Source organism: Marmota flaviventris, chromosome 7, assembly GCF_047511675.1.
Source record: "Marmota flaviventris isolate mMarFla1 chromosome 7, mMarFla1.hap1, whole genome shotgun sequence".
Taxonomy (NCBI): Eukaryota; Metazoa; Chordata; class Mammalia; order Rodentia; family Sciuridae; genus Marmota; species Marmota flaviventris.
This window is the reverse complement of record NC_092504.1, coordinates 123732395-123750584: the sequence shown is the minus strand read 5'-3', so window position 1 is coordinate 123750584 and position 18190 is coordinate 123732395. Positions and strand designations below refer to the sequence as shown.

Here is an 18190-nt window from a genome sequence, read left to right as displayed (position 1 = left end):
GGGGACAACTGTGAAACATAAAAGGGGGAGGGCCATAAAAAGACTTGGGAAGAGAGGATGGGAGTAGAAGGATGGTAGTGGTCAGGGTTCACTGAAACCCCAATAAAGCCTTACACACTTTTGCCGAAAACTACAGTACTAATAGCCAACAACAAATAGGCCCTTGTTTTTCATGGAACACCACGTGAGGGCCATGATGGGAAGGGAGTCCCTGAACTGCGGTAGAGCCTCCTGATGGGAGGTGACGTTCCCTCTGGGCTCTGAATTCCCCATGGTTCTTGGAGACAAAGTGCATGGACATCCTCATACTGTATTTTGGCCGTTTCAACCTTCTCTTCTCAAATGCTTTTTAAATCAAAGCTTTGCATTAGTAGTGACTCATTTTGACTTCCCTTCCTCTCTCTGGTTGCCGTGTCCTCTCCAGTGCAGGTGCTGAAGAGCAGGGAACAGTCAACTAGACAGTAGCCGGGGAGCGGAGGTGACGCTTCTCTTGGATAACTTGGCCTGATAATCAAACCCTGGCTGTCATACACAAGACCTGACACTTGGGCTCTGGGGGCCTCCAGGAAGGCTGGAAGAAGTTTATTATAGGAAAAACGCTTTTAGGAAAAACTTCTTAAAACAGAAATAAGGAAACTATTTTAAACAGGAAGCGATAAACAGGGTGCAAGGGCTGGGCACATAGCTGGTGTGGGGGGGTGCGGGTCGAGCACTTGCCTAGCATGTATGAAACCCTGGCTTTCAATCCTACTGTTGCAAGATAAAACAAACGAGACAAAACAAAAACCAAAGTGCAAAACGCACTGGGGTTAGCATGAGGAATTGAAGGGAAGCAGCCATCTGTCCTGATGAAGTGGTCCTCCTTGTCCCGGGTTTCCTTTATTTCCCATAGTTCTTCAAAACAACAAAAAAAGTGCTTAAAAAAAAAAAGCCATTATCTACAGATTACCCACGACGTTGGCTAATCAGCCCTGAAGGCCAAGTAGAGATTTTTTACCAGTCTTTGAAGGCACAGATAGAGGCAAGATGATTTCACTGTCAGAGAGTCCCATGAATCAGCGCAGCTTCACTTTTAGTCCTCAATAGTCGTCTGGCTCTGCTGAGGGCCTCTCGCCCTCCTGGATAGAGGGGCTGTTGGTTAGCTTTGGCCACATGCATGTGGACCACAGAAACCTCTGTCAGGATGTCCCTGAATGGAGTTTCTGGTAGACAAAAACAGGGCAGGCGTGTGTATAGGTTTAGGGCAGGGGTGGGTCTAAGGGGACAGGATGTAAGGAAACCGATTCCCAACTTCATCTTTAGACAGTGGCCCTCACCACCTGATTCTGTACCTAAGATAAAACACGACAGGCCATTCACAGACTCCTCCGTCACCTCCCCCACTTCTCCAGCTGTGGAGATAAGCCCTACCAACATATGGCAAGCCACAGGAAACCAGGAAACGCGCTTGGATCCAGCTGCTATCCCATATTTAGAAACCAGGAAGTAAATCAATTCACAGCACAAAGTCGGGGTGGTTTAAATGTGGGGAAAACATCCACATGTGTGGAGTAACTAGGGGAATTATTAAGAGGGAAGGCAAAAATCCCTTCAGAGAGAATATCATAGGTCCTCCCAGTTTGATCAAGAGAAAACATTTTGAAATCATTTGTCTTCCTGTAAGAACAATGGAAGTCATAAGAGAATTCTCTTCAGGTAGGTTTTCCATTCTTGGGTCAATAGGGATGCTCCCTGCCCAGTGGAAACGGGTCCGTCACTCTTCCTCTATGATTACCTTCCAGTACCTGTTTGACCCTAGCAGCTCCTACAAGCCACCTAGTAGGGCCCCTGCCCAGGGGATGACTTGGCCTCGTGGCAGCAGACAGGCTACTTAGCCATGAGGATTCCCCTCTCCAGAGATGGGTCTGATACCAGCATGTACCCAGATGGGCACCGCATGGGGGGGGGGTTAATTATGCATGCTAATGCTCCCCTTCCTAGACAGGAATAAGTTAAAGGTGAAAGGTTAATATGGCAATAAGAAGAAACACCACTGCAGAATGAGAATTTTCTAGTTATCTCATTGAGAAAAATAATAGTCCCCTCTCCCTCACAACTCTCCCTCCCATCACTGTGGTAGCATACAGCCAAAAGGGCTGGAGGGAGGAGCCACGAAACTAGACTTACCAGAGCAGGGTAAGGCCCAGGGCTCCCACCTGGAAGGGAAATTTGTCCTCTGTGAAAAAGTGAACAGAGTGTTCACTGACACTCAAATATGTGCATCCACGCTGTGCCTGGATCTCATGGAAAACATGGAGCTGCCTCTCAGAGTCGTGGTGCTCAGACAGTATTTGCTAAGGGCTTGTGTGTAAACGCTTTGTGCCCCAGTGTGTTGGAGATCATTTATACCAAAGACAGAAAACAATGTTGGAATACAGGAGGAGGGCACTCTGCACCCTTCCTGCAAACGCAGCTCCTGCGGGGTCATGCTCAATATTCCGCAGGAAGATCTGGAGCCACTCCACCTCACCCCACCCCACATCTCCTGCCCTGCAGCCCTGCCCCATCCCTGCTGCATCCAAACCCCACCCTGTCCCAGTCCTGAGGCAGCCAAACAGAAAAGCAATCTAAGATGAAGGCGCAGCCTAGGAAATTCCTTGCAGAGTTCTTGCCTGGTTTCAGGGAATACAAGCCAATACAAATTTTTGTGGCTCTATTAACATATGCAGCTATGCAACAAGGAAATGATAATAAAACAAGAGCCCTTTTGAGTCTGGTCTTTCTGAATCCCAGGCCTCAGTACGGACAGGCAGAGGGAGCTGATTAAGAAAGCATGACGGGTGGCCAGGGGGGTGAGCGGAGAAAGAGGAAAATGGAGGTGCAGGGGTGCTGGTCCTGGGGTGTGAGCTCCAACAGGAGGCAGGGGGCACGAATGCCATTCAGGTGTATGGGTCCAAGAGCTTGTACTGTGCAGGGAGTTGCAAAATAACACAGGAGTGCTTACTGGCCAGACTGAGGTGAGGAGGCCTGTTGGAAGCAAGTCCCCACTTCACCAGGGAAGGACAGCCTCCCAGGGCTGCCTGCAGCCACTTCTTACTCCACTCTGCTTAAATGCAGGGGACAATGATGCCACCATGCATCCTCTGAGCTGGACAAGACCCAGACCTTCAAGAAAAGACATCTCGGAGTATAGAAACAGGTCAAATTTGTATCTTATTAAAGTGAGTTATTCCTTATTTCAATAGGTATAATTTTGGCACTCCAAATATCTCCAATTCTCATTGAATTTTCAAGTGCTTAAAAAAAAAGTCTGATTCCTTTAGATTTTTCTTCTCCCAGTTATGGATTTTATTTATGTGTTTATATCTGTATGTGTATGTATGTATGTATATACACGTATACATACATCTATACATACACACACACACACACACACACACGAGTTGCTCAGCATATATATATGGCAATCAGGAAAGTGATCCCGCTACTCATAATAAGCCATTGCTGGTCACATATTATAAATCATTTAAAAAGCTGATATGCAAACATTCATGGCCATCCGCTAAAGTATGGAATGCTATAATAAATACAGAAATCTGAGGGGTCAACTCCACCATGAAGGTGTTATTCAATAAGTTAGGATTCACCGACTTAATACCTCTGAAAATTAAATAGTGCTGTGCTAATATAAGAAGGCTTTCCTTTTAATATAAAACAAATCTATATTTTTACTTAATTTTAGAATTATGGAAAAATGTGATGTTGCTCATAAGCCACAAAAGAGAAGTAAATTGGATTACAACAAAATTTTAAACTTTCGTTCTGGAAAGAATACCGTCAAGAAAGTGAAAGAAACAACCAGCAGAATGAGAGAAAATACTTGCAACCTGATAAGGAACTTATGTCCAGAATATAAAAGACAAGCAACTTATGTCAAGAATAAAAAGACAAGCAACCCAATTAAAATGTGAGAAAAGAACTGAATAGACACTTCCTCAAAGAAGATATAAAACACCAAGTGCAAGAAGATATGTTAAATGTCATTAGTCATCAGGGAAACGTAAATCAAATCACAGTGAAACCCTAAGTCACACGACTTCCATGGTTATAATAAAAAAGACCAACAGCAGCAAGATTTGTTAAGGATGTAGAGAAGTCAAACCCTCAGATGTTGCTAGAAGGGTTGTCAAGGGTACAGTTTCTTTGAGGACCAGACTGCCTGTTCCACAAGTTAAGCACAAGAGTTTCCACTTGAGCCAGCAAGCCCACAGAATTAAAGACATAACAAAAGCGCAACAGAATTAAAGACAGCAAAAGCTTACCTGAAAACTCGTACATGACTGTTGATAACAGCAAAGGTCAGAAAACAAACCACATATCTTCATCAACAGTGGAATGAATGAAGAAAATATGGTATGTCCATACAGTGGGATATCATTCAGCCATGAAAAGGAATAAGAATTGATACATGGGACCACAGAGATGAACCTTGGAAACATGCTAAGCGAGAGAACCAGACGTCAAAGACCACAGAAGTTTTCCTTCATAGGAAATGTCCAGAATCAACAAATCTACGGAAACAGATGGTAGGTGGGTGGTTGCTTGAGTTGGGGTGGAGGTGGGAGAAATGGAGAGGGACACTTAACTGGGATGGGTGGCCAAGAAAAATATTCTGGAATTAGATGTGATGATGATTGCATAACTCTGTGAATATACTAAATATCACCCACCCACCCCGAGATGAGCAAATTTTACGATATATGAGTGAATTACATTTCAATACAGGTATCTTTACTTTTTTATTGTATTTTTTAATTTAAAATTTTTTTTTAGGGGGAGTACTGGGAATTGAACGCAGGGAAGCTTTACCACTGAGCCACATCCCCAACCCTTTTCACCATTTATTCTGAGACAGGGTCTCACTAAGCTTCCTAGGGCCTCACTAAATTCCTTAGGCTGGCCTCAAACTTGCAACCCCCATGCCTCAGTCTCCTGGGATTACAGGTGTGCACCATGCACCACCATGCCCAGCCTCAAGAAAGGTGTTTTTAAAAATGGGATGATGTTAAAAAAAAAATCAGTGTAGAAATTGCCTCTGAACTACATAAAACTTTAGTTAATAAATTTCTCCAAGTGCACAAAAAGGCAAAATGAAATAAAAGTACTTTTCAACTTCAAACTGATGAGACTAGGCCATTTTGTCATTTTTTTTGCTGTTGAAAAATCCACATATCTGACAATGTGATGAATAGAAGATATTAATTTAAAAAATGAACAAAATACTTTTCTATGGATGCTTCTAAAAATTACCGTTTTACATAGACTCGCTGACATGGCTACTGGGACACTGCAGGAGTCAACTCTGCTTCCAGCCTTAAGTAAACAGAGTCACAAAGAACCAGGTGAAACTCCTCTACGAGGTTTGATGAGGGCAAATTGTGTGATGGCACCAAAATAAAACTGAAGTCACACTGTGCTGTAGTTTGGATCTTAAATATCCCCTAAAGCCCCACATTAAAGGCATGTTCCCCAAAGCAGCACTGTGGAGAGGTGGCCTAACCTTTAAGAGGCGGGGCTTAGTGGGAGGTCTTCAGGACATTTGTGCCCTCGAAAGGGATTGTGGGCCTTGGGTTCTTCCTCTTCCTCTCTTTTGCTCCCTGGGCTTGGGGTGAAAGTTTTGCTCTGTCAAATGCTCCTGCCATGAGGTGCTGCCTTGTCACAGGCCCAGAGCAATGGGGCCAACCCATCATGGCCTGGAAACTACAAGCCCAAATAAGCTTTTTTTCTTTATAAGTTGATTATCTCAGGCATTTGTTATAGTGATGGAAGGCTGACCAACACACATGACTTAAAATGTTTGTTAGATTATAATTTTCCAAAGTAGAATATTGAATAGAATGATGAATAGTTTTTAACCCTAAGAAATAGTTGAGCTAAATTTATCTAAAAAAAAAAATTGGGGTGGGGGGAGAGTACCAGAGATTGAACTTGGGACATTCGACCACTGAGTCACATCTCCAGCCCTATTTTGTATTTTATTTAGAGACAGGGTCTCACTGAGTTGCTTAGTGCCTTGCCATTGCTGAGGCTGGCTTTGAACTCATGATCCTCCTGTCTCAGCCTCCTGAAGCTGCTGGGATTACAGGCGTGTGCCACCACGCCAGGCCTCTAAAAATTCGAGAAAAGAAACGTCTTCAACGCAGTCTTTGATTATGTTTGGAAAGGGGTAGAGACGGGGCAGGTTTTTCTCTGAAAGAATCCCACATCACCTAGGAATAACCATGAAATTTAAGCAAAGAAAAAACATGAACCAAGTCGTATGATCGGAGGCTTACAACCAACACTATCTTGATTTATTAGGTACATGTGCCCTTCTCAAAAAAGGTTCCCAGATACCATCATTTCATAATAAATTAAAAAGACTCTCCACTGAAGAAAGATGATTCTTTTTCAAAAGGAAAAGGGTCATTTAACACAGCTTTGTTCTCTGTCAACTTCAACCTAAAGCGTTCTTTTCAGATGGATAAAACTTATTTCCCCAGCCATGTCTCAGCACAGGGGCTTCTAAAACCTTCGCTATCGGAATCACTTGTCAGGCTTGTCAAAACGCAGAATGCGGGGCCTCCATTCACACAACTTCAGCTACGTTCAGAGTAAGGCTCAAGAATGTCCCTACCTCTACCCCACCCGACGTCGGTTCCATCCGTCTAACACACACTAGCAGCTTAGAGAGTCCGGAATGGCTAGGCCAGGTCCTGACTGGGTAGGTCGCATGGAGACTCTACCAGAAAGGAAAGCCAAACAGCGCCCACAGGCCTCAACAGTTGCGTTCAGCATTGAAATGAGAGCCATTACCACCACCTGATCCTAGAAGTTTTGTGATTCATACATAAAATGGTGACAACTTCCAGTTTCATATCCCTCCCGCTGCTGCTCACCCCATGATTCATTTACAGGCTTTCCTCTCTCTCTTCCCAATATTACGGGGCCACCACGACCCAGCCGTACTTACCCAATATGGACCCTATATACTAGACCCCATCTGAGAGAGCCAAGGCAATCGGCTATAATTTTGGAATTGGGACTTAGAATTTCTGTTTGGCTGCTCTTTGGAGCAAGAGGTAAACTCCGAAGCTGCTGACAATGACTACTTTCACCATGTGGAAAGAGTAAGAGTAAAGGCCATCTGTATGACCAGAGAGAAGCAGGGAGGAGGTGACAAATGAGGGCTTCCTGAGTTCCATAGGGCCTTCCAGTCCCTGGCCTCTGTGGAGGACCAAGGCTGCATCCTAGAGCCCCTGGGATCCATACATCAATCTCTTAAATTCTTCTTTCTTGACTAAACCACCTGAAAAGAATTTCTGATATTGATAACCACAGGGGCCTTAATTAAAACTGTTCATAAAGTCAATTTGGGGGTGTTTCTCCTCTCTACATCAACATACCTCGAAGATTAAACTCACCTTAAAGCTTTATCCTACTCAAATTTACCTGTGTATTAGTCAGCTTTCCATTGCTACAACAAAATACCTGAAGCTGTGGGTACTTTATAAGGAAAAGAGGTTTAGATAGCTAACAGTGTGGGAGGTTCAAGGGCATGGTGCCAGCACTGGCTCAGCTCTGGTAAAGACCTCAAGGGAAATAGCATCGTGGCAGGAGTGTGTGAGAGAAGGAAAAAAAAATTACATGGCGAGGCAGGAAGCCAGAGAGAAACCAGAGAAGGGCCAAGCTTTCTCTTCTATAACAACCTCTCTTGACAACTAACCAGCTTCCCATGAGAACTACGTCACTCCCTTTCAAGAGCACGCCTCCGATGACCCAAATACTTCCCACTGTAAGTTCCCATGATTTCTTAACATCGCCACACTGAGTACCAAGCTTTCAACACACACGTGTCTCTGGGGGACACACTCAAACCATAGAAACTTAATGCCTCATAGTGAAAACTCTACCTTGTGTAGGTGACACCAAGAACCCTACATCACTATACATTTTAAACCCAGGGCCTGCTTGGATTCCTATACAGGAGGCAATTATAATTTACATTCCTTTCCAGAATCAGGCAGGGATAAATGAATATAATCTGGAAATGAATAAAAATCCATTTGGTGTGCACAGAAATAAGAACACCAATAAATTTGTCTCAAATTAAGGTCTAACATGAAATTTTATTTACCATGTTAGAGAAAATTAGATGCTTAATTTTTCATTAATGTTTCTGAATAACTCCAGGCTTTCTACCTCTTATTTGTAATGGAATTCTTATTTTTAAATGGCAACCTTATCTGCTACCTGTAGGCTTGCCCGACTGTACCTGGTATGTTGTACACATGCATTCCCATGGAAACACGTGACTCCCCAAAGGGGCCATTTCTTTATCTCTTTTCATCTAGCTACTTCTCTTAACGCACAAGAAAGTGGATAAGAGGTTGTGTCCGTTTCAGCATTACATCACAACTGTGATCACACACATGACATAAGTTTGCAATGTGGCCAGGTGTTGCAAAATCAGAACTTAAACGTGCCTTGAATAGCTCACACTGTGTAGTGTTCTATATCTCCGGTACTGAACCTTGGAGCTTAAGATCTTGGCCTCCTTCAAGGGAGACTGCTGGGAATTATCTCTGGCAATCACCCGCTGATGATTTTGGCTGCCTTGGGTCACATAAAAACAGGTAGTCACAGGCGTCCAGTGGTTTCCTCGGGGTGGGTTGCTTTCTTTATGGTAATCAATTTACTGGGCCTAGCTGTCAGGCACTCAACTTCTCAATTAACAACTGGAAGTAGAACTTGAACCACAAGAAGGAAGAAAACTCAGATTTTCCCAAACACACAGTTAATGAAAAAGTGAGCCTTGTCTCCAACTCATCTGTGTTTTTCCTGTAGAACATAAATGTCAATTTGGAAAACCACGTACCGACAGAGGTTTCTCTCCATAGAAAGGTCTCCCATGACATTTGACTGGGCCACGTGCCAGGTAACCATCTTTATGGAGTTAACAGAAGTTAATTTAAAACTGGACATGGAGCAGCCCAAGTTGTTGACTAGTTTCTTCTTATGGATTCGATGGAGAGACTGAAACGGTTTAAACCTTAGGGCACAGCTTCTAGTCTAACAGAGAAGAAAAATCCTTTTGTTTCGCCTCTTAGAAATTCCTTGGGTCAAAAGTGAAACATGGTCCCATGCGTTACCCTTGCATCCTACGTCCAATGCGTTGGGTGCACTGTGGTCCCCTCTTAGCCACAGTTTTAGTTACCTTTAGGCAACTGTGTTCCAAAAATATTAAATGAACAATTCTAGACACAGGCAATTCATAAGTTTTACATAACTTCTATTATATATTGTTAGAGTTACCCTATTTTATCAGTTATTTCTAATCTCTTATTGTGCCTACTTTACAAATTAAGCTTTATCATTGGTACTTGTCTATATAGAGAGAAAAAGCAGTATTAGGGTAGGGTTTGGTACTAGCTGAAGTTTCGGGTATCCACGAGGGGTCTTGGAACATATCTCCCTGAGGTAAGAAGCGACTGCTGTACTTCTCTGATCCAACTCTTCCTGATCAAATGATTTCCCCCAGGACGATAGACGGGAATAAACAAGGGACTGTCATTCACCAGAAAGCATACAGCGGGCACTGAGGTCTCAGCAGAGGTGAAGAGGAGCACCCTGGACTAACAGACAGAGACTCTGGACTGAATGACTACTCCTGTCTAGAAAGGGACAAGAATGATTGTGGAAAAGGAGGAGGATCTGAAGACACTGACCAATCCTTTACTTCAGTTTCTTTCAGGACAGGAACAGTGAAATTGTTAAAATTCCAACTTGAAGACAAAGAGCATATGATATATCTTTTTTCCCTAACATCTTCCTTTTTGCAAGATTGATTGACCTATCAGTGATTAGAAACTTTACTATCCACTTTCAACCTAATAAAGGGTTAGTCTTCTTTACCTTGGGTCTTAGGAATGAAAAGACACTTGTTTCTAAGCCGCACACCTACACCTAGCACTTCAGAGTGCTGTAGTCCTAAGCCCCAAGCACAGTCGCTCAAATGGATCTCCAATGACCATGGCATCTACAGGGTATGGACATACTTCTTTGGCCGATGTGTCTTATACATAGAATGCTAGAGAATTCTTTCAGGGCAAAAAAAAAAAAAAAATAGTTGTCAGTCTTAAAACGAGTTTTCATTTCTGCATCATGAAGCAGGGGCAGATGCCCTTTAGAACATGATGATGCCATCCATTCCACTATTACCAAGGCCCGTGATAAGTCAGTGTGCACATTTAGAAGGGCCACTGCTGCCCACATATATCATTCAACGTTCATGGCTGCACAACTACATTCTACTTGGGGCATCTCATAATTATCTAGGAGATTATTTCATATTCCAGTATCTCTAACTACATCATTCATAAAGATTAAGATAAAACATTTTCCATAAAGAACATCTTTCCTGAAATCTCATTTTTGCGGATTATCTCATTATTTAGCGGATTATTTTTATTATTAACTGGGTCACCCCAGTCTGCTCACAAAGCCAGCTGCATAGGAGACTCTAAAATAAATATATTATACAGCAGAACCTTACCATCAGGAGAGGGAACAGGGTCACTGTGGGGCGAGGCTTCAAGTCACTGTAAGGTGAAAGCTTGTACCATGGGAGAAGCGAAATCAGAGCTGTGTGATCTCTTTGGATTGATCAGATGAACAGCAGAGGGATTATTCTACGTCACTGAGATATCTTGACACAGGGAGAGGGTTGAAATAGACTAAACTGTGTTAGCTTGAACATCGCTGTTTAAAACTTCCAGCTTTGGGAAATCTGCAGACCTTGCTAAACCTCCTATCTACGTGGGAGGAGCTACATTATCATTGTAGAGTTTAGCAGAAGCGGGTTACTACAAGGATGTCACAATTCCATCATGCTTCATCTCTAACAAATCACGTTCCCCTGGAGTTCCGGCGTGCTTTGAATTAACATCAAAGACAAGAATTCTTAACCCCACCAACTGGCAAATATAGGAATTTCAACAGTTCTGATATAATGACTCTAAGTAAATCACTATTAATTTCTTACTTTCCAACCTACTAGTCAAGCAGAAATGCAGTCAGAGTTGCTGATGAAATTACAGATCACAGAGGAGGCTCTCTAATGCATTTCTTGCTTTCATCCTCCAAGCAAGGCAAGTTCCAAACTAAAAACAGCTTGGATTCATATTATTAGCATTTTAAATATAGCCTCTAAAAATTACCTTTAGGAGGCAGTGAGTTAAGGATGGGATAGGACTTGACAAGGATTATTATTGATAGAGCTTATCTTTCTGTGTTCTGAAAGTCACACCTTGGCATTTGAAAGACATAAAATATATATATATTTTTACCTGTTGTGGAGAAGATGGGACAGATAGGAGACCGGTTGTCGAGAAATCCAAAATGAATGGGTTTCAAATTAACCCATTATTTTTTCAAAATAACCCATTTAATCCTACATGCAGCAGGCTGAGATTACATTTAAATGCTAGTAAAGAATTATTCATTCATCTTAAGAACAGGCTAATTATTGTAATATTCCATTATGAAATTCTCTGTCCATAAAATCTCCTATTGCTACTCTATTGGCAATTACTTCAAGTGCCATCTAGACTGTCTATGAAGTTAAGAAAAATACTTTCAATGATCCTTAAAGAATATGGTATAAATACACACACACACACACACACACACAAATGCAAGGTCCTCTATTAGGAAAGAAGAGATAGTTTGATCAATTAACAGAAGTGCTGTGAATGTCATTAGAATCCATTTAAAAATTATGGCCTACATCATCTTGGAGACCAGCAGTGGTTTCCGACCATTTGCAGAAAAATAAGACTGCATGTAATAAGATAGGTATAGAACTAATGGAAACAAACACACGCAGACACACAACACAGGAATTTCAGCCAAATCATCTGATCATTCCTTAATTCACTGCAATCATGCGATACTGTCACCATCAGGTTAATTATAAACCATGCAGGAAGCAGTCCAGTCGGATTGCAAGTCAAAGGGTCAGAATGTGAGCGTTGTAGAATAAATCAGGTACCTGAGAGTTTCATGAGAAGTTCAGACGCAGCTTTGACTGACATATCCCGCCTCAACACATTCCCCTTCCCTTCCTGGGGCTTTAGTGTGTCCTCGGAGATGCTTTGGGCTGCCACTTCAGGTTCTGGGTTGAACACATAGCTGGGCCGAGGCAAGGCCGTGCTTAGGGCTTCCTCTTCCTTGGGCTCCTCTTTCACTTTAAAGTTAAGATTCATGGGTTCCTTCTGATTTGCAGCTGTCAAAAAAAAAGGGGGGGTTATATATGTGTGTGTATATGTATGTATGAAAGGCTTTCCCTCCACCCCAAGCTGCCCGTTAACTTAATGAAGTATGGAATGTACAATCACCTTGTGCTAAGAGCAAGAGGGACCACGATCGGACCAAATTAGGCTGAGCCCTGAGCTCACAATTATAGATGCACCCCTTGCGCCTGGACTTCTGAAAGGTGTGGGCTTCAGATTCTTTTAAACCAACAGTATTTTAAGAAGTGCCATCTCTACCAAGCATTGGGGCATTTTCTTTTTGGTTTTTCCTAAGTATCAGGAAGATACTGTCTGTGTCATTCCCTTCCTGACCTATTAGCAATCTCCCCCGCCTAATCCTATTACAGAATAAGGCTTTTAGCAATTATTCTGCCATCAAATATTGAATAAAAACATGAGTCAGAGGCAAGACCCAAAGCCAAAACCGGGGGTGGGGTGGTAAGGTGAGGACGCAGAATTTGCCAATAAGAAAAGCTCAGGCGAGAGAGACACCACTCTTGCCTTATTATAAGCAGACACTACTGACCCCTCCGCGGTGGGGCATGTACTTGGCACTGTGCTTCTGGTCACTGTGAATAAATCTATGTCTTTAGTCCGAGTCATCTTTGCATAACAAATGGACTTTTGGTTTGGTTTTGCTTTTAATTTTGAAATCATTTTAGATTTATAGAGAAGCAGCAAAGATGGTTCGAGAGTGCTCACATGGCCTTTGCCCAACATTGCCTAAGGCTGACATCTGACCTAACCTCTGTACAGCTGTCAGAACAAAGACATCCACATTACTGTGATCTCAACTCCAGATTTTATTCGGATTTCACCAGTTTTTCCACCAGTGTCCTTTTCCACTTTGGGCATGGCTGGTTGGTGTGGAGCACATGGTCAGGCTAACTTGCTTGTTATGGGATGGAGTCTGAGGCTCAGCTCTTCTGTGCCAGGCCTTCCCCACTGCGCTGCACACATGGGAACAACCAGAGGGAAGAGGACAGCTCCCTCTTGTACTGCTTTCTGTCGTCACTAGGTTCCCGCAAAGGACCATGTAGTAGGAACTTCGGTTGCTTATACCAGGTGTGCTTGTCTTTTCAAAGAGAGGATCTTGTCCTAACACAGAATTCTTAGTAATATCTCTTAGAATGATCCTCAAACCCATTCCATCGTAATAAACCAAAAGATGAAAATGAATCTCCAAAGCAAGCATCCCCCCCGCCCCCCCCCCCCCGCCAATGCACAACACATGGTCCTTTCTTCCCCCTCTTAGGCCCCTCCAGTGTTTTTGGAAACTGGACCCCAGAGGTTTAAAGTCACATTCACAAGTTTCACTACCAGAAACAGATGCAGAAGTGAGATCAGAACCTAAGTCCATGAACTGCCCACAACATGTCCCTTACCTGCCTCCACCACGCGGGTCCTCTACCTGTGGGGGCTGTGCTGTACCCAAAGTCAAAAAATATTTCACTTTCAAACCTTTGCTCGAGTACCACCTGTTCAATGAGTTTTACTCTGATCATCCTCTCAAAATTACAGCCCCCATCCCCACCTTGCACCCAGTCTTTCTTATCCTACAGTAAATATTTTATGCTCCATAATACGGAGCTGCCACGGACTGCACGGTGTCCCCCACTAAATGCACATGTTGAAGCCCTAACCTTGCAGGGTGAACATGCTTTGAGTTATGGGCCTTCAGGGAGGTAATTAAAGTTGAATGAGGCTGTAAGGGTGGGGCCCTAATCCAATGTCACTGGTTCCCTGTAAGCAGAGAAAGACACCAGCAAGGTACATGCACAGCAGAAAAGCCCTGTCGGGACATGTGAGAAGGGGACCATCCACAAGCCAGGAAGAGAAGGCTCAGAAGAATCCAGACCTCCCAACAACTCCACCTTGGACTTCCAGCCTCCAAAACTCTGAAGAACAAATTTATAAGATATCAGCCTGCAGTGTTTTGTCGTGGCAGCCTGAGCAGAGAAATCGCATACTGTATCATTTTCTCAATTTGTTGTTAACTACTTAACGTCTGTTCCCTCAACTCCAAGGCAGGCTTCATGATGGTGACAATCATTCTAATGCAGAGGGGTGCAGTAAGTACTCTTTGAGTGAATAAAATACTTCTTTTAGCAATTATTCTGCCATCAAATATTGAATAAAAACATGAGTCAGAAGCAAGACCCAAAGAAGTGGCGTCTGATGGGCTTCCAGTATTACTTGTGGGAAACGAAAGTTAAGAACTCTAGAATATCCCACCGGAATCAACCGGAAGGGCTTTCCCCCGGATCTGCTCATTACCTGGGGATGAGATCTTTGGGATGAAGTTAAAAGCTTTGTTACTGAGACCACACCACATAGCGAGATGTCTCCCATCCAATCCCTTGGCCTCTAGCATTTCTAAAGAGGGAATCCAGAACATTTCAAGGCAAATGCCTCTCATCCAGCCATTTGGAGGCAATGCCACTGAAAGCTAAGCCAAAAGGAACAATTCTCAAATATATACTTCCAACCCCAACCAGGAGGTCGGCTTAAAGACTCCGCTTACTTAGTGTATTTCTTCCCTGTGCACTTTTTAACCACTTCCCCGGGGGGTTTTGCTGATGGCACACCTAGACTTTGCCCTTTCTTCTGCGACCTTGGTAAGACCCTTTTCCAGGAGCATCCTAGTCACGACAGAGTCGTCATCAGTGTGTATTTATTTACTTCTGTGACTTTGGTTCCTTGGGAAGGAATAATTTAAAGTGAATGGTTAACATTAAAACAAACAAACAAACAAACAAACAAAAACGCTTCTACACTGTTATCTTTTATTTAAAAACATTTTAACCTTTCAAGATAAGGCTAGGACAGACAGAAAAAGCTGAGGCCCTGGAAGCAAATCCCAGCTTGCAGAGAAGGCAAACATGAGGTGGATAGTCTGGGAACATATAAATGGCTTCTCAGAGCACTGGTCAGAATACATGCTCCATGAGACTTAAGGGGAAAAAGACACTCGGCATGGTGAACAAGACCTGGAGTTAATAGAACTTCAATAAGACACTTCAAAAAACAACAGGCAGCTCCATGTGGTTGGATTACCAGCTTGCAGAGCACGATACACCTGGTTTTTATGCTGACAACATCAAGAAGGGCATAAAAGTGTCAGGTGCTGAGAAAATGTAAATATAGTTAATGATATAACAGAAAAACATGTGGGTCTAAATAGAAAATGTAAAAATAGAAATATGAAGGCCAGCCTGCTTTCTTTCAGTTGCCAAAAATATTTACATTGAGAAGAGCACATATAGCCATTTTAAAAAAAATTAATATGACTGAATAATTGCCATCTTTTAAATTATTCTAGTTTTAACAAAAACCTACACGTGTAGAGCAGGGTGAAATTAAAGATGCTTTCTTTTCCTTGTGGGAAATTGCTAAGAGAAAAGCAACAATTTATGAATCATTGCGTGGTCCTTACTTCATTCCTACTCCTCACACAGAAAGATCTGTGCACATATGGATCGCAGCTCACAAAGGGCCTTCACAGCACCTGCCTCGACTTCTGTTTATGTATCTTAAAGTTGCCAGACGCTCCACTTTTAAGGCAGAGAGGAAGCCCCGCTAATCAAGAGGCCCTGTCTCTCGTTGTTTATTCCAAACATTTTAGGAGCCGAGCCACTCTGATTATAAATTATGTACATCTGTAAGTTCATGGGCTGGATGGAGCTGGGCTGTCATTTAGGGGAAACAGATTGGCTTCGATGAGGATTTATAAACGATTCAAGATAAAGACAAATGAAGGAAAGGATTGGGAAAACCCCCAGAGAAAACGATTTCAACTGTCCAGTTCTAAAAGGTCGGTATGAATGAGTACAAAAGAACTCCCTCCTTTCAGAAGGTGCCATAGGTCCAAGGGAGATCCCCCCCTAAGCCTCCTCTCCCCCAGAAAACTCTATTAACATCCTTAGAGACCATTTCATAGATAAGAAAACTAAGATCCTGAGAGTTTAACAGATGGATAAATGAATCAGAGCTGGTACATGCAGACCCCAGGCTCCTGCGCTTCCAGGTAAAAATACACCCAAGCCCTTTCCTTCCTCTCCAAGATGCCCGAGACCTTTAAGAAGCATGCTATCTTAAGCAGCTGGAACATGGGATTTGGAAAATAAGTGATATGGGGTGAATGAGGTGTCATTATTGAGAAAAGGAAGGTGAGCTCAGGGTGTCACCTGAAGGGAAGGGGTGCTTTTAGGTAGGAAGGAATCTTGTGCAGATTTGACTGTGAGGAGGAAGAGAAGACAGAAAGTTTTCTGACCCATCCTCTTGATTCCCTTTGGTGAAGGAAAATGATACCTTCCCTTGGGATCAAGAAGACAGAGCTCTTGTTCAGTTTATAGTCTGGCACTTTGGTGAATACTGAACTACTCTGTGAAAAAGCAAGGCCGTTGAGAACTATATTCACTACCTCACCCTAAACCAGAGCCAGGTTCTTGGACCTGGAGGGGACTGCAGAGCAATGATTTTCAAATGGTGTTCCAAGGAACCCCATGATATGCTACAGGGGTTCCAACAAATGTACATCTCAAATTCACCAGTAGTGCACACCTAAAATGCCAACTCCCTGGAGTCCACCAGTGTGTTAACTTGTGTTGATGAGTTAATTTGGTTTTGTGCAGCCCTTGTAATGCAGTTTCTCCTGTCATTTGGGAGTGTTAAATTTCTAGTAATTCGTTATTAATAAGGAAGTGGTTGGCTTTCCACTGATCTTTCGAAAATATCCAGGTCTATGCATGTGTGTCCACGTAACATTGTACAGTTACGGAACTACTAGAACCTATATGCAGCCCTGAAGCCCTTTTCTCAACTTTTGTGCCACTGACATTCTGGATTGAATAATTGGTTTGGAGGGGGACCGTCCTGCACATAGTAGAATGTTTCCTGGCATCCTTGGCCCCTACCCACTAGAGGCCAGTAGCTCCTACCAGTGGTAAAAACATAAAATGTCCCTAGACGTCACCAACTGTCCCCTAGGCAAACCTGCCTTAAATTAAATACCAGGGTCAGTCCAAGAGTATGTGTTCCATTGTAGCTAACAGACAACAAAGACAGACACACATTATGAAGACAGGCAGAGAGAGCTGGATCTGTCATTTACTGAGCACATGGACATGGGCCAGGAAATACCGCATCCTGAGCAATCTATGTGGATTAACTATCTGACCCGCACAAACAGCCCTTGAGGTAGGTCCTAATGTAATCCCTATTCTGCAGACGAGGCATCTAAGACCTAATGTCATTAAATACATTTTCCAAAGAGCAGTTAACTGAGTAGTCACCACACAGTTGAAACAGGATTTTGAATGGCTGTACTGCAAGTTGTAAGTTTTGGATGCTTCTTGTCTACCGTTTGTTATAAGGAATAAATAAAGGAAGTTGCTAAATGTTGTCGTCTCTGAAACAGAAACTTTATATTATTATACTCTTTTGAGTATCTGAATAGATTGAATTAAAGGGACCTTGAGATTACAAGATGAGTTGATAGAAATCTGTTCCCATTTGCCACAACTTCCCTGCACTGGAGCAGAGAATCTTGAATCTGCAAATAGCAAGGTAAATTTAGAAATATACTAGATGATAACATTACTATAAAGATCATACTCCATAACACCAGAGTAAAATTTTTCTTTAATTTGGGGGTTTTAAATAAATAAGTATAATAAATGTGAACTTAAACAAAAAGTTACATTGACAAGTACATCTTCCAATATGAGTTTTACATATTGAGATTCAGTTAAGATTTTGTTTGGAAAAATAAATGGGTTTGGTGTTTAAAAAAACGAAATGAAAACCATTACTGTTTTCTATCTCCCTTATTTTACAATAAGAAAACACGAGCTCAG

At 42.6% G+C, this 18190-nt stretch overlaps 1 protein-coding gene across 9 annotated transcripts in view; it reads right to left on the bottom strand.

Annotated features, from left to right (window-relative positions):
• Znf827 (zinc finger protein 827) overlaps window positions 1–18190 on the bottom strand; it is a 163261-nt gene that overhangs the window by 90444 nt on the left and 54627 nt on the right. For all 9 annotated transcript variants that reach the window (XM_071614640.1, XM_071614641.1, XM_071614643.1 and 6 more), the window contains exon 5: window positions 12071–12304. In XM_071614640.1, the coding sequence (XP_071470741.1) occupies window positions 12071–12304 (234 nt within the window). The remainder of the gene's footprint in view (window positions 1–12070; window positions 12305–18190) is intronic.